Source organism: Myotis daubentonii, chromosome 12, assembly GCF_963259705.1.
Source record: "Myotis daubentonii chromosome 12, mMyoDau2.1, whole genome shotgun sequence".
NCBI lineage: Eukaryota > Metazoa > Chordata > Mammalia > Chiroptera > Vespertilionidae > Myotis > Myotis daubentonii.
In genome coordinates, this window is record NC_081851.1 from 64923488 (window position 1) to 64940073 (window position 16586).

General features: G+C 36.4%; 1 protein-coding gene and 1 pseudogene across 14 annotated transcripts in view; both read right to left on the minus strand.

Annotated features, from left to right (window-relative positions):
* The window catches only part of BIRC6 (baculoviral IAP repeat containing 6), a 186214-nt gene that overhangs the window by 85071 nt on the left and 84557 nt on the right, over positions 1–16586 (minus strand). For 11 of the 14 annotated variants that reach the window (XR_009448008.1, XM_059660181.1, XM_059660185.1 and 8 more), the window contains 12 exons: positions 15037–15251; positions 14655–14863; positions 13733–14079; positions 12913–13132; positions 12276–12409; positions 11156–11293; positions 9506–9633; positions 7541–7672; positions 5138–5353; positions 4401–4584; positions 3423–3578; positions 354–487 (listed from right to left, as the gene is read on the minus strand). Coding sequence is in view for 13 of the 14 variants with exons in the window: in XM_059660181.1 (XP_059516164.1) it covers positions 354–487; positions 3423–3578; positions 4401–4584; positions 5138–5353; positions 7541–7672; positions 9506–9633; positions 11156–11293; positions 12276–12409; positions 12913–13132; positions 13733–14079; positions 14655–14863; positions 15037–15251 (2213 nt within the window). In the remaining variant the exon portion in view is untranslated. The remainder of the gene's footprint in view (positions 1–353; positions 488–3422; positions 3579–4400; positions 4585–5137; positions 5354–7540; positions 7673–9505; positions 9634–11155; positions 11294–12275; positions 12410–12912; positions 13133–13732; positions 14080–14654; positions 14864–15036; positions 15252–16586) is intronic. The other 3 variants (XM_059660180.1, XM_059660179.1, XM_059660177.1) reach the window with 1 other exon arrangement.
* Positions 6856–7400, minus strand: LOC132213487 (small ribosomal subunit protein uS8-like; annotated as a pseudogene).

Here is a 16586-nt window from a genome sequence, read left to right on the forward strand (position 1 = left end):
CCTTTAGAAAAGTTAAGGCTAACACAGAAGTAAAATCTGCAATGAATTCAGCTTGGATCAGATTAAATGCTGCTTGAAATCTTTATAATCCACAAATATACTTCCCCATGCTTATTAATGGTTCTTACATGAGATAATATTAGTGGATATATTAACAAAATGGTGTAAGTTTTCCTTACACTATTCATTTGGTATACTATAGTACCTATACAGCAATTTAAAAGATTTTGAGTACATTAAATCATGGGTCAATTTGGTGATAAATATGTACACTTTCCTCTGTTGAGTAATGAATAAACCAAAAGAGTAAGATGAAAGGTTTTATTTGCAAAGAATACTATTTTGTATCATACCTTAAAAACTTTGGCTGCAAGAGGATCCTTTTCCAAATCAATATCTAAAGGATCAATATCAACTTCCATTAGATCTTGAAGTAGCTCAAGATCAATTTCTTTATCTTTTTCCAAAGAGGAAAGAGGAGGTGCACCTTCAAATAATTGAAAATGATTTTACTGGTGGAGTAATTAACATAATTTTAACCAATATATTGATTTTAATTACAGTAAAAGTTATTTCACTTGTGTGTAACATGTTTCTATTGATATAAAAATTTCTGAATTTTTAATCTTGACAATTAGGTATTGTATTAGTAGATATGCAAATATACCACTCTATAACACACAATTTTTAAAAACCAATGCAATTCCAAAGGAAAAAGACCATGGAATTAATCCTTGTTGAATCAAGTTGCATAAAGTTTAAATGTTATTAATTTTTTTACCTCCAATAAGAAATTCGTTATGTTACATCTAATTTTTCAGGAAATGATACCAGTGAAAAGCAAAAAAGATTCAAGTTATAAGACTGTTATTCTCCTTATTTTTCTAAGATGAATTAGAAAGTATTTTGCTCTCTTAACTAGCTTCTATGCCTTACAAATCTTATCTTCTCATAAATTCCCACCCTCTTATTCAACATATATTTATAGAATGTCTAGCAAATGCCAGTCTGTATTAGGGTTAGAGTATATGAAGGTTAATAAAACAAATTTCCAGCCTCCAAAAATTAATAGAGGTTCAGAGGTGAGGGTACACTACAGACATTAAACCAACTACAATATGGTAAGTGCTATCAGAGAGAGTCAAATGTAAGGTACCACTGATGGCAATCTCCAACACTACTGGTGGTGATGGAAAGAGCTTCTTTGAAAGGGGCATGTATTGTTTGAATATTAGATAAGGAGTTCTTCATGTAAACAAAAGGAGACACTCTAATCTAGAAAAGGGACTATTAGGTAGAAAGGATAATAACGTGAGAGAATATAAGGTTAAAGAAAAACAAATGGGGGAGGAGGGAGAGCGGCCAGGGAGAGGTCAATGGAGGGAAAAGGAGACATATGTAATACTTTCAACAAAAAATTTAAATTAAAAAAAAAGTTAATGTAAAATAAATACATACATACATACATAAAATAAAGACAAATGATCCTAGCCAGTGTGGTTCACTCAGTTGGTTTGCCATCATCCCATCATCCCATCATCCCATCGTCCCATCATCCCATCATCCCATCAACTGAAAGGCTGCTGGTTCAATTCCCTATCAGGGCATATGACTGACTGGGTTTTGGCTCAATCCCAAGAAGGAGGCCTGCAAGAGGCAGCCAATCGATGTCCCACTCTCACATAGATGATTCTCTCTCACACATCGATGTTTCTCTCTCACACATCGATGCTTCTCTCTCTCACCATCTGGCATACATAGGGTATTAGTCTTGAAAAGTAGGGAGTATCCCACAACGATTGTGCTAAGCTACAGTTACTTTTTTAAAAAGCAGGGGGGGAAACAAAGGAAAGAAAAGAAGCAAATATACCCAAAAAGTGAATCTTAAAGAGCCTTTATCCCTGTTTTCTTAACCACTGAAGATCTTTACGTTTTCTAGCTTGTAATTTCTTCGACACAGTCAAATCAAACCATATCAAAATAACTAAGACATTATGAATAGACTAGGGGCCTGGTGCACGAAATTCGTGCACTGGGTGTGTGTGTGGGGGGAGTGTCCCTCAGCCCAGCCTGCCCCCTCTCACATACTGGGAGCCCTCAGGCGTTGACCCCCATCACCCTCCAATCGCAGGATCGGCCCCTTGCCCAGGCCTGACGCCTCTGACAGAGGCGTCAGGCCTGGGCAGGGGACCCTCATTTCCCCCATCACTGGTTCTGCCCCCAGCCCAGGCCTGATGCCTCGGCCAGAGGCGTAGACCCCCATCACCCTCCGATCACCTGATCGGCCCCTTGCCCAGGCCTGACGCCTCCGCCAGAGGTGTCAGGCTTGGACAGGGGACCCCCATCTCCCCCTGATCACTGGCTCTGGCCCCCGCCCAGGCCTGAGGCCTCTGGCCCAGGAATCATGCCTGGGCAGGGGACCCCATCTCCCTCTGATCGCTTGCTCCACCCCCCACCCAAGCCTGACGCCTCTGACCCAGGCTTCAGGCCTGGGCAAGGGGACCATCATATCCCCCCAATCCCCAGCTCCGTCCCCCACCCAGGCCTGATACCTCGGCCAGAGGAGTTGACCCTCATCACCCTCCGATCACCAATCACCGGATCGGCCCCTTGACCAGGCCTGAGGCCTCCGGCCGAGGCGTTAGGCCTGGGCAGGGGACCCCCAGCTCCCCGCGGTTGCAGGCTCCGCCCCTGCCCAGGCCTAACGCCTCTGGCTGAGGCATCCGGCCCGGGCAGCGGGGACCTGCAGCTGCAGCGGCCCCGCGATCGTGGGCTTCACTTTAGGCCCAGGCAAGGGACCCCTAGCTCCTGGGACTGCCAGCTTCCACCGTGCCCAGCTCCCATCGCTGGCTCCACCCGTACTTCCTGCTATCACTGGCCAGGGCGGCAAAGGCGCCTGATTCTCCGATCATGGCTGGGGGGCAGGGCAAAGGTGGCCCCAGGGCCACCTTTGCCCTGCCCCCCAGCTCTTAGCTCCCCCCTGGGTTTCCGATCACTATCAGTGGCAGGGGGCTTCTTCCTGCTTTCCCTTTCGCCTCCCTGCATTGTGCCTACATATGCAAATTAACCGCCATCTTGTTGGCAGTTAACTGCCAATCTTAGTTGGCAGTTAACTGCCAATCTTAGTTGGCAGTTAATTTGCATATAGCCCTGATTAGCCAATGAAAAGGGTATCGTCGTACGCCAATTACCATTTTTCTCTTTTATTAGATAGGATAGTATTTTATTATGAGCATTCATTCAGAGAGTCAAAGCAAAACATAATCATTAGGAAAATAACTGATACTGTTACTAAGACCAAAAAGACCTAACAGGAAAACAAATATTAATTTATATACTTCACTAACATTCTTAATTTTCAAACATTTTCATTAAAAAAAACTAAAGGATATTTGAAATAAAACATAATACAAAGAATATACCTGTTATATCATGTGTCAAAGGTTCATCTATAGTTTCTAGCAGTTGAGCGGAAGACTGCTGAAGGCAGTCATCAGATTCGGCAGCTGTTGCACCAACATCGTCGCTCACTGTTCCTTCCTCCATGGCTTCTGCAGCTACTGGTGCCAGCAATTCTCCTGCATGTAATGAAACAGTTCTAACTGCTTGAATAATTTATAAAGACATCCAAAACATATTAAAAGCATGTTTCTTCCTCCAGTTTAGAGAATGACAGCATGTATTCTCTACCAACTATAAAAGATTCAGTGACAAATGAGACCTCACGTACCTAAGGAAATACTAGGACCTATTGTATTACCTTTAATTTCTGAAAACTAGTAAGTAGGAGAAAACACAAAATGTGTAACTCCCTTATTCATCAAAAACAACTTTATAAGAAAGGTACTAATTTTACATTTGAAAAGACTATTATTCTCATTTTATATATGAAGGCAGAGATTACCTTCCTCAAGGCCATAGAGAACTAGTAAGCAGCCCACTGCTGGCATTAATAATGGGGCCAATAAACTCCTCCAAAAAGACTTAGAGTTGCCCTAGCTGGTTTGGCTCACTGGATAGAGCGTCGGCCTGGGGACTGAAGAGTCCCAGGTTTGATTCCGGTCAAGGGCATGTACATTGGTTGCAGGCACATCTCCAGCAGGGGGTGTGTAGGAGGCAGCTGATCGATGCTTCTCTCTCATCGATGTTTCTAACTCTCTATCCCTCTACCTTCCTCTCTGTAAAAAGTCAATAAAATATGTTTAAAAAAAAAAAAAGACTTAGAGTTATCACAAAAGTCAACGTAATTAAACACAAGTAATTTAAATGGTTGCTATCGCTATAACAGTAAAGAAATCTTTTATACTTTGGGGATTTACAGTTCCCTTTAAAGGTTAGTTTAATAGAGCAATGACAAGCTAATTTTGGCATATTCCTATGAAAAATAAATTCTGACAAACCTGCTAAAATATCTTGTAGCATACAAGTTAAGGAATACTGAGCCCAAGCACCACCCCAAGATATATCTCCTCTATTGAAGTCAGTTCCAACCAAAAGTAATAGCAGTCTTTCCAGTTGGGGCTCATTTACAATTTCACACAGATGTATAGTTGGCCTCGTGGCATTCGCAATGCGTGCAAGAACCTGCAATACATTTTATAAAATCATATACTTAATTAGCAATTACATGTTTTTTCCCAAAATCAAAGCATTGTAGTTTTCAATGAGATATGCTTATGATGTTAAAATAATTGGGTGACAGAGAATGAAAAAGAAATGCAATTTCATGAATCAAATATTAAATCTTATTTAAAAACTGGGATGAATAGTTAAAAATTGTTTCTATGAACAATGAATATGCTTCAGGGAATTAAAACCCCCTCATTACTGCAATTTGACATTTATTGGTATATTTCCTATTTTAATTATTTTCAAAAGGTATGTTTGAGACATACCCAAATTATATACATTTCGAATCTACATTAGCCTAACTTTAACTAGATTAAAATATAAATCAGGTCTCCTGAGAAATCAGTGACAAAATATTTTTTAAATATTTTAAGGCACAATAAATCTTCATAAAAGGAAAAACCAATAAAAGCACCATAACTTCTCTTAATTAAAAACTGCATTTTTCCTAATTCTTTTTTTACCCTATAAATCTGTAATTACAAATTATGCCTATTAGTTTACTTACCTTACAAACAAATAATAAAAGGTCTGCATGACATGTAAAGTCCATGGAGAGGAGAAACAGGACAAGTTTTTGGACTACTGAAATACAGCGTTCATGGGCCAAGGTAAATGGAAGTGGTTCTATCTCTGGACTTTCTTTGGTTGTTGTAACTTCTGTGTCCAAATTGGAACGGGACCATTCTGCTGTCCGACGTAACCGAATTAAATCCTTAAAGTGCTGTACACAGAAATTTACAATATTTAAATCAATATCTATTGAATGGAAATTCTTTTAGTACAAATATATTTATACTAGAGGCCCGGTGCACAGATTCATGCACAGCTGGGGTCCCTTAGTCTGGCTTGCGGGGATCAGTGAACCTCTGTGTCGCTGTAGCAGACCTTACTCGCCAGCTCGTCAGGCTGCAGCCTGCTGTCCGAATCGATCTTGCACAGCACAAAGTAGTGTGCAAAGCAGCAGGAGGCCGGGAAGGAGCCCGAGCCTGGGCTGGGTGCTGCACCACTCCTGCTCATCCTAGCTGAATGCGCTTGCCGCCACTGCTCGGGTACACAGGGGGAGTGTCCGCAGGAGAAGCTCCTGCTGCTACAGCTGCGCTCACCAGCCATCAGCCCAGTGTTTGGCACCGTCTTTCAGCTGAGCAGCGCTCCCACTACAGGAGAGCACTGACTACCAGAGGCCAGCTCCTGCATTGAGCATGTGCCCACTGGTGGTCACTGCGCATCATAGCTACCAGCCAGTCATTGGGTAGTCTGGTCACTTAGGCTTTTATATAGATAGATAGATACTGAAAATATTCACTCAGAAAACTTACAACATCTAAAGATCAAAAAGTAAGATTACTAAAATCTATACTGACCAATATACCTAACGTCCTATTTTACAGTAAGTATGGGATCATAACAGAATTTCAGAAAAGTGAAATTCTACAAAAAGGATACATTAGGTCAAATCTAATGGCCTAAATATACACTACCAAAATATCCTAAACATAATTCATAAAAGGTAGATGTTAAAGAAACCTATATAATTTCAAGTATTAATTTCAAAATCTGAGGGAATAACTGTAATTTCAAATTTATAGAAACACAATACACAAACTTGGTTGCTACATATAAATGTTATCCCCACAAGTTTAAAAATACATAGTTTCTTTTTTTATTAAATTGGTTGAGGTGACACTGGTCAACATGAACATATAGGTTTCAGATGTGGGCTTCTAGATAGTTGTTTTTTTTTTAATAAATCACTGCACTTGATTTTACTTAGGAAAACTGTATTTCCTTCAGTCTTTTATCTTCAATTTACTGGAACACAGTCCACTTTCAAGAAAATACACTACAGACGGTCCCCGATTTACAATGGTTCAATTGACAATTTTTTACTTCACAATGATTCAAAGCAGCAGGACTGATCTTTACCTGGGCTAGTGATAGAAAGTACCATTCTCTCGCCTGATGCTAGGCAGCGTCACCAAACCCCAGTTCCTAGTCAGGCAAGCGATCACCATAATGAACCAATACTCTACAGTGTACTGTGTGACTAGCATTTTTTGGACATTATGTTCTAAGCACGATAAGGTAGGTAGGCTAAGTGATGATGTGTATAGTTTAGGTGTATTGATTGCATATTTTTTTCATTGAGGCATTTTATGTGCACATATATATTACATCCCTAGAGACAATAGTGTGGTAGAGGCCTTGGAAGGGGGTATAAAAGCGGGTGCAGAAGGTCAATGGAGAAAGAAAGGGGAACATCTATAATACTTTCAACAATTTAGATAAATTTTAAAAAGAAAAAGAATTCCGGGATTTTCCCTTCTGTGTGTGTTTAACTTGCTTCTTCATGGTCCATTATGCCCACTGAGGTTGTCAGTACAATGAAACCAAAGTGATGGGACACAGCAGGTTGTTCTACCATTTTTCTAGATCTTTGAGTTGCACATCAAATCTGGGGCTGATTACTCCCCACACTTGTTTAATCTGCTTGTGAGGTTCACAACAGATTTCCCAGCTCTGTGGTCATGAATAATTTCAAATTCATCACTGTAACCATGCTTCATCATCACAGTAAGAAACCAGTGACTTTTGAGCCTGGCCTAATAAGAAACTGGCATTTGTCTCTCTTTTCAGCATTGTTGATACTCTGAGAGCACCAGCCAGGACATTCACGCATACCATTGTGACAGTACAGAAAGATAGCAGAAAGTGCAACTGCATTTTCAACTTAACAATATTTTCAACTTATAATTGGTTTATTAGAATATAACCCCCATCATAAGTTGAATAACATATATTTACATTTCCTGGTCATTATTAAAGATACTTATTTATTCAAATAATTTGAAATAATAAAAGGGAAAATAACTTTTCTAAGATAATTACATTGAAAAATAAAAAATCATACCTTTGAAGTAGCCTGCTTTAGTTTTGCTTGCTCTACCAGAAGTTTATATGATGATCCTTTGTTACTCTGTATTTTTTCTTTTTCCATCTGTTCCACCAAAGCCTTCTGTTTTGCTTTTAGTAGGTTAAGTTGCTTTAAAAAAAAAAAAAAAAACTCTTATAGATAGCAATGATAAAAGCAACAAAATAAATTATTATACTCCTCACATAATTCATATATCACACTAATGGAATTAGTACAAATGTTACCTTGTTTTTGACCTGCACTATATAGTTAGGCCAATTACCATGGTTGTGCCTATACTGAACATATACAGAACTTATTTTTCTTGCTATTATTCCCTAAACAATATAACAACTATTTGCATAACATTTACATTGTATTGGGTATTATACGTACTCTAGAGATAAATTTAAAATATACAGGACAATGTAGGTTGTATACAAATACTATGCAGTTTTATCTAAGTGACAAGCATATACAGATTTGGGTATCTACAGGGTCCTGGAACCAATAACTGTGGATACCAAGGGATTATTATAATTCCCGGAAAGACCTAATTTTAACTGTGTTGCTGATTTCAAAAACAAAACCGCAATAAAAAGAAAAACCATCTTTCTAAGTCGCAATACTAACATCTTTCTATTTCATAATGTAAAAATGATCAATTCTTTATCTCATGGGAGAAGGGAAATAGCCAGAAGATTTTCTCATGTAAGCCATTGGGCCTAATAGACTTTTCTTTAAATAAAGGAAAAGAATTATTTTTAAATATATGGGGAAATATGTTTGGACAATATTTTTTTTTTAGTTTTGCTTTATGGGAATCTCATTCAAGAGCAGTATATTTTTGGTATGCATATGTATTCATTAATTAACAATTTTACTGCGAAAACTACTAGTAGATTCATGTGCAGTTGTAAGAAAAAATACAGAGATCTCTTGGGCACTTTACTGAAATTCCCCAATGGTAACGTTTTATAAAATATAGTATAAGAAAAAATATCACACTGGGTAATGACAATGTTATAATTCACCAAACTTATTCAGATTTCTCCAGTTTCACTTGTACTCATTTGTGTGTGTATTTTCATTGTATACAAATCTAAGCATAGGTTAGTTCATGTATCTATCATTACTACAGTTAATATGGAACAGTGTTATCACCACAAGGTTCCCTCATGTTCTTCTTTGTTGCTCACCCACTATCCTCATATCCCATTTGCATCATCTCTAATCCCTGGCAACCACTAGTTGGCAGTACTGAACAAACGAACCAAAAGGGGGGAAAATATCTCTGCTCAGAAAGACCTTAAAAAATCTATTGAATGACTTAACCACTTTCTCATATAGAACTCCCTAGGGCAGTGGTTCTCAACCTTTCTGATGCTGCAACCTTTTAATACAGTTCCTCATGTTGTGGTCATCCCCAACCATAAAATTATTTTCGTTGCTACTTCATAACTGTAACTTTGCTACTGTTATGAATCGTAATGTAAATATCTGATATGCAGGATGTATTTTCATTGTTACAAATTGAACATAATTAAAGCATAGTGATTAATCACAAAAACAACATTATATATGTGTTTTCCGATGGTCTTAAGGTACCTCTGTGAAAGGGTCGTTCAACCCACAGGTTGAGAACCGCTGCCCTCGGGGCAGCATGAAAAACCAATTAGAATAAGAAAGAACAAAGGCCTTTTGACTACACAGAGGATAATGATGGCCTCACTTAAAGTGGTAGTGAAGAGAGACAAGAAGAGGTAGTCAGTTTAAAAGACATCACCGAAAATCTGTAAACTACTTATTATTGCAGTCTTACAAATAAGGGGAAACACAGTCTCAAGTGGTAAGTAATTTGCCTACTTAGTTCTTTACATGCCATACCTAATGCAAGTCTATCCCATGCAACTTGTAAAGCAATGTTCTCAAACATTAAAATAAAAATGTATTAAAAATTACCTGTTTGTGATGAACTAGCTGCTTTCTGATTTTCCTGGAATATAATCTGTCCAGGCTACTGCTGCCTTTGGAAGACCTATGTATGTTCTGAGTGTGCAGATTATTGTTAATAAAACTCCACTGGTTACCTATAGGGCAAGGAAAAGTTTTATTAATAATTCTGTTCAGTGTAACTTTAAAGTACTTTTAATGCTCAGCAAACACAAAATTATAAATGTGTCAATAATGACAAAGCAGTTTTAAAAATTAAGAAAACCATTGTAAAGAAATTGCTAAGATTTTACCCTGGAAAGGTCGACCTAAATCCTAAGTGACTTTAAGACCAGAGATCTGTCTCTATTCCTTCCAGATAACAGCCAACTTTCTCCACAATTAAGATTAATCTCTGTACAATACAACTGTGGAAATGTCACTCAAATCTAACAAGATCAAATGCTTAATATTGCCTAAATTTCAAACTCCTATGCTTTTGTGCAGATGCCCCCAAAATGGTATACTGTGACATAATGACTGCAAAAAGAAGGTTGAGTAATTCAAAATCATGCTGCATAGCTCTACTTATTCTCATTTTTTTACAATGTATCCAGGCCATTCTGTGTCATTCTTCTGCTCAACTCAGATTTATTCCTACACTTAACCCAACTCCAATTATTTGTTTATTTTATTAACCTAAAGACATCTTTTTTGATTCTCTACTTTCCATTTGTCGTCAGTATAAATTCTTAAAACCCTAAAAAGTCTTCCACCAATATATTTCCATAATCTCTGAATAATATAAATGAAAACTAAAACCTCCAATACTGTTATATTCCAACTTCATATTATAGTCATGTTTAATTGTCTTACATATAATCCTAAAACTGAGTAAACTGACCACTGACATACAGTATTTGTTTAAAAAATAAATATCTAGACAAATTCTTTAGTACATGAAAAGAATACCCCATCCTCTTCCCAAACATAATGTACACCATAATCAATTGATTCACCTATAAAACACTCCAGGGGATCTTTTTTTAATACTAGGAACCTGACACTGTTTAAAATTTCAAATTTTATGGCATTTGTTAGCTATATTTACATATTAAATGTAGCTATTTCAAATAGCTTCATTTTTATAAAGTTTTAAATTGGAAGAGAAGAAAACGATTCATCTTGCAATTTGATTTCCCTTCATTTTTAAAAGTTGCCTCAAGACTATGAAGAACGATTACAACAAAAAATCTCAGAATTTCTAGAAGCATAGAAGCCATTTGTAATTAATAGAGAACTGTACTTTATAATGGTAAATGGGATGACACTATACTAAAGAAACATAAAACTTCAAGAAGTCTTCATATATTTCCTTTTTTAAAACTTCACTTATATATATACATAAGTAAAGTTTTATTATAAACTGGTCAAAGGGGTATGGGGGGAAACCTCATGAAGGACATAATTGTATTTAGAAACTAAAGTCATGTTCAGACAAGAGGTTTGTCCCTAACATCCTTCAAAAATGAATTCTATCCTTACAAAGATTCCTGGTAAAGTTAATTCATATTTTACATCAATTATATACAGCTGGAATCTCTCGGCCAATAAACAATTCTGCAATAACTGTGAGTCTCTCAAAATCCCCACCAACAGATTATTATAAACTTCTGATACCTGTCAGAAACCTCTCCCTGTCTTTACCATTCAACGGCTTCTTTGCAGCTGCTGCTTCATCTTCAACAGTTGCCACATAATCCAGCAACCTGGACACCAGCATAACAACCCAACTGATCATGGGAATATCTAGTACCCCTATATAGAGATGGGAGGGTAAAAAATAATGAGGGGACTCTAAATGTACTAATGTTGTTGAATAAAATAATTATGAGATAAAACATTTTATAAGTCTAAAACATACCATATCATGACTAATACTTAATATTTATTTATAATAAGGCTCAAAATTGGAACTTAAGACCACAAATCAAGTAATGAATTGATTCTAATAGAAAACAAAGGCTTCGTGGTACAAAAATAGAATCTTAAATATAGGATGAATATAACAGATAAATTGTAAACTAGCAAACAAGGTAAAAGATAATAACCTTAGACTTACAGGTGACGGAAATGAAAAAAAAAATCTCTCAACTTATGATTAATAAAGTTATAAAATTTTAAAGCCCTAACCGGTTTGGCTCAGTGGATAGAGCGTCAGCCTGCGGACTGAAGGGTCCCAGGTTCAATTCCAGTCAAGGGCATGTACCTTGGTTGCAGGCACATCCCCAGTAGGGGGTGTGCAGGAGGCAGCCGATCAATGTTTCTCTCTCATTGATGTTTCTAACTCTCTATCCCTCTCCCTTCCTCTCTGTAAGAAATCAATAAAAAATATATTTTAAAAAAATAATAAAATAAAATTTTAAAAATCTTATGTTCTAAGGATTTTATTTCAATAAAAATTTTCTCCCTCAAATGAAACTCATTTTCAATGACCACAGCAGCAATGGTACTTTAAGCCTTAAACTTAAGAAAGTTTGATTTTAGTTATGACAGCATAGAAGAAACACATTATAATAATTTCCAAGTTCAAATTCAAATAATGAAAAGATTTAAAAAGCAGTAGCTATATGAAAGTCAATCACATGAAGGCTGGTCATCCAAAAAAGTCTACATTATAAAAATAGTAACAAAAGGTGCAGTATTGAGTATTTTTAAAAGTAGTTAAGCCTAACTAATTTCTAAAGCAACATTTACAGGAATCTTATGTTTCTACTAAAGATAACTCTTTAAATAATACCGTCTGTTCTCCGATGCATGGGTAACTGTGGCTGAAGAGGTGACAATAAATTATCCAACAGATTAAGTAAGCTTTCTAATACTCCACTATTACTAAGTGATCTTTGACCAATGCAGGAAAGTAACATGAAGACCCTAAAAAGAAGATATAAATAAAATACTCATTATGATTCAATTTGTTAATTCAAAAAAATATTTACATTGTAATTTTAGAGTAATTAATGATAGAATATTTGGCTCTAAGCAACCTCTCTGTAGGTATAATGTTAGTTAGCTTTATGAAGCTATTGATTGTATTTTCTAACGTTAACCACAAGAAATCAGGTAGAGGGAAGTGTAGCATAACCTCAAAAAACCTATTTGACATATAAAATAGAATGATCTAATAGAAAATACTAGTAAACACAGATCTATAAAGTTCATGATTCAATAGGGAAACCAAAGAATATAGTCTAGTTATATCATGTATAATCTTCAATATGCCCTTCACTGGGCATGCTCCATCCTCTGAATAGACACACATCCTTCATTTTTCCACTCAGTTTCAATATACAGATTTCAAAATCTGAACACAGATTGAGAAAGCATAAATGAGAAGCGTAAATCATTAATAACAAGTTCATTATTGTCTGACGTACCTATCCTGTGGAAAGATGAGAAGCTGTTCCGAATTGTACAGTTCCTGAAGAACATTAGAGAGAAACTGACCCCACCATCTTTCACCACCACAAAGTTGAACAAGTAGAAGACCAGTATGTAACCGTATCTTTGGGGTTCCACTGATGCACAAATGTTTAAAAAGTTCTTCACAGGCCTGGGCATGAAACGTGCTCTGCAAAACTGCAGGAACGGAGTGTCCTATTATAAAAAAGAAAAGAATAAAATTTCCTATTTAAGTGTATGCTGTGCTATCAAAATCAGCATTCATAGGCATGTTTTCTTCTTTACCAGCAATCAATACACAATTATATTATTTTTATTTTGTTATTTATAGGTAGGATTTCAATTGCTAAAGACTTGAGGAAGGGAAGAGTTCGCACTTAGATCCGTTATATTTCTTGTATGTGGAGATGGATATACCAGATGGCTGTGTATGTGTGTTTGTATGCGCATGAATAATAATAAAATATAGCTCTTGGAAAGAAAATGATAGCTCTATATTAGATTAACAACTATTAGATTTTCCCTGTTGCACGTTTCAACAATATTTATTATTTTGCCAGTAACACAACAATGTGGTATATCAATGGCAGAGAGTCAAGAAAAAAATAATCCAAAAAATCCATTAAACAAAAATACAGGGGGAAAATGAATTAACCTAAAGAACAGACTTCATCTTCACATTAGAATGGATATCAAAATTAACATTACCCAGGAAATATCAAGGCAACAATAAAATACTCAACTAGATCACAATAAATATTCCCAGTCTTTAAAATACTTAAGCCAAATACAAACCATTGGAAGAGTGAAGAAGGCTGAGCAAAGTGTCCAATAAATATCTGATGATAGTACGTAATTGCTCTGTGGAAGACGTCTGAATTAAATCTCTTGGATTTGATGTTTCATTCAACATCTTCCTACTTGCACCTAGAGCTACTCTGAGCCTCTGCACTGCATTGTGAGCCAAATTAAGTTGAAGCTGTAACTGAATACAATCCTGATAGGAGGAGAAAACTCTGCTGTCTTCCTCAACTGCCTTATCTGGCTTCCTCAAGAAATACTGTGCATTGTTAGCACTGTTGAGAGGAGGAAGATCTATACTTTGCAAAAGCGTTTCCAGTCGATGACAAGCTAAATTATACCTGTAAGTAAAAAATAATTGAATAAAATCATTCCTGCAATGTTCTTTAATGTACATTTATGAATACACACTAAAATTTAAATTTCTAAAACATGTTAACACAACCATTAAAAAGATATCATTTAAGTACTAAATAAATAGGGTCAATTATTTAATCGCAAAACATTAATGCATTAAACATTATTGTAACATACTAATACCCTATATCCTTCTGCTCTTTTCTTTACACTTATGAAAAGACATTACTTGAAAAATATATGCAAGACATTATGCAAAATAAAATGGTTTGTCCTAGCCAGTTTGGCTCAGTGTATAGAACATTGGCCTGTGGATTGAAGAGTCCTGGGATCAATTCCAGTCAAGGGCACCTGCCCAGGTTGCGGGCTCAATCCCCAGTAGGGGGTGTGCAGGAGGCAACTGATCAATGATTCTTTCATTATTGATGTTTCTCTGTCACTCCCTGTCCTTTCCTCTCTGAAATCAATAAAAATATATTTTAAATGTGTGTGTGTGTGTGTGTGTGTGTGTATAGAATGATTTCAATAAGATTAAAATATTCTGCAATTTCCTAACAACCTGCACTGTATATCCTCCTGTAGAGCAACCATCATTGTTAAATGCTGGTCAATTTCTGGCTGGTTTGCAGATTCTCCTTCTCCTCTTAGAGGATCATGCATTAACTTCAGTTCACTCTCCCAAGACAAGATGTAGGTATGACCATAGTAAAATCCTAATGGAATTTTGGCTCTGGCATTTGTACTTCCATAACGTCCAATGACAGTGATCTGAAATGAAAAATAAATATACATATACATTCACCTTCAACAATAAAAATTTGAGTAATGTATTAAAAAATTTGATATAGTTACACTTTTTAATTATATGTCTGAGTATTTTTCATAACTTGTCAGAAACATAGAAAACTTATCAATTATATCACTTTCTTGAAGTTCTTTACCTTCATGAATCTGCATACAGGAGGTGGTATCAAGTCATGAAGAATTAGTGAATGGGTGCTTATATCAGTAGCTACTACCAATCTCCTCCCATCCACCTCTTCTCCTAATGTCCAAATGTCAATTGACAAAGAGGCCAAGTCTCCACAAGTGGGAATCAACACATCAGTCAACAATATTGGTCTGCCAAAATCCAAGGTCACAAACCTTCTTGCTCCTATGAGAGAAAGAGAAAAAGAGAAAAAGAGGAGACAGAGACAGAGGAAAAGCAACAGCAATTGATCAAAAATACCATATATCAATTAACCAAAAGATATACTAAAAAAAGTTCTTAAAAAATGAAATTAACTTACTTAAATACAAATAAATGAGAAGAAAAGTTAATTTCCATTCAAAAAATATCTGAGCCCTAACCAGTTTGGCTCAGTGGATAGACTGTTGGCCTGCAGACCAAGAGGTCCCAGGTTCAATTCCGGTCAACGGCATGTACCTTGGTTGCGGGCACATCCCCTGTAAGAGGTGTGCAGGAGGCAGCTGATCGATGTTTCTCTCCCATCGATGTTTCTAGCTCTCAAACCCTCTCCCTTCCTCTCTGAAAAAAATCAACAAACTATGTTAAAAAAAAAAATCTGAAACCTCAATCTATGTTACTTTGAACACCAAGACTTAAGTAAAAAACAAAACAAAACAAAAAAACCCTAGCTGGTTTGGCTCAGTGGATAGAGCGTCAGCCTGGGAACTGAAGGGTCCCAGATTCAATTCCAGTCAAGGTACATGCCCGGGCTGCAGGCTCAACCCCCAGTGGGGAACATGCAGGAGGTAACCAATCAGTGATACTCTCTCATCATTGATGTTTCTATCTCTCTCCGTTCCTCTCTGAAATCAATAAAAATATATTTAAAATATGTATATATATATATATATATATATATATATATATATATACACACACACACACACACATATATATATATATATATACACACACATACACACACACACACAATAGGAAGTTGTTACTATAAAGGCAATCAACTCTACATAAAGACTTAATTTAAAACATCGGACCAAAAATAAAAAAATAGAATACAGATTAATTCTATAAAGTACCTATCTACTCTTCTTTTAGCCAATTGGTCTTTCTTTAAAAATTTCACTAGATGCATTAATAATATCACATTGTAATACTTGATTTTCGTTTTCTTAAACTTTGCTTCACTTCTTAGGGAGTTACAACATACATTGGGGGTAAAATAAAATGCAAGGTAAAATTATAAGGCTGAAATAACATGTAGCCATTAATATCACTAAAAAAATCCCTTAGCAAGGTCCTCTAATGGAGACAGACACAGCTTATCTCAAACATTGTTTTCCCCCTGACGTATCAGCTTTTTAGCTCTGTACCATATGAAGTAGATGGTTTACTTGAATGTTAAGGGTCACACACAGAGGTAGTATGTGCTTTTGTGTAAGCACTATAATCACACTCAGCATGAGATGCTCACACTAAGGAAAGGCAAAAATGATCTGAAAGGAAAGAAAGAGCAAATTT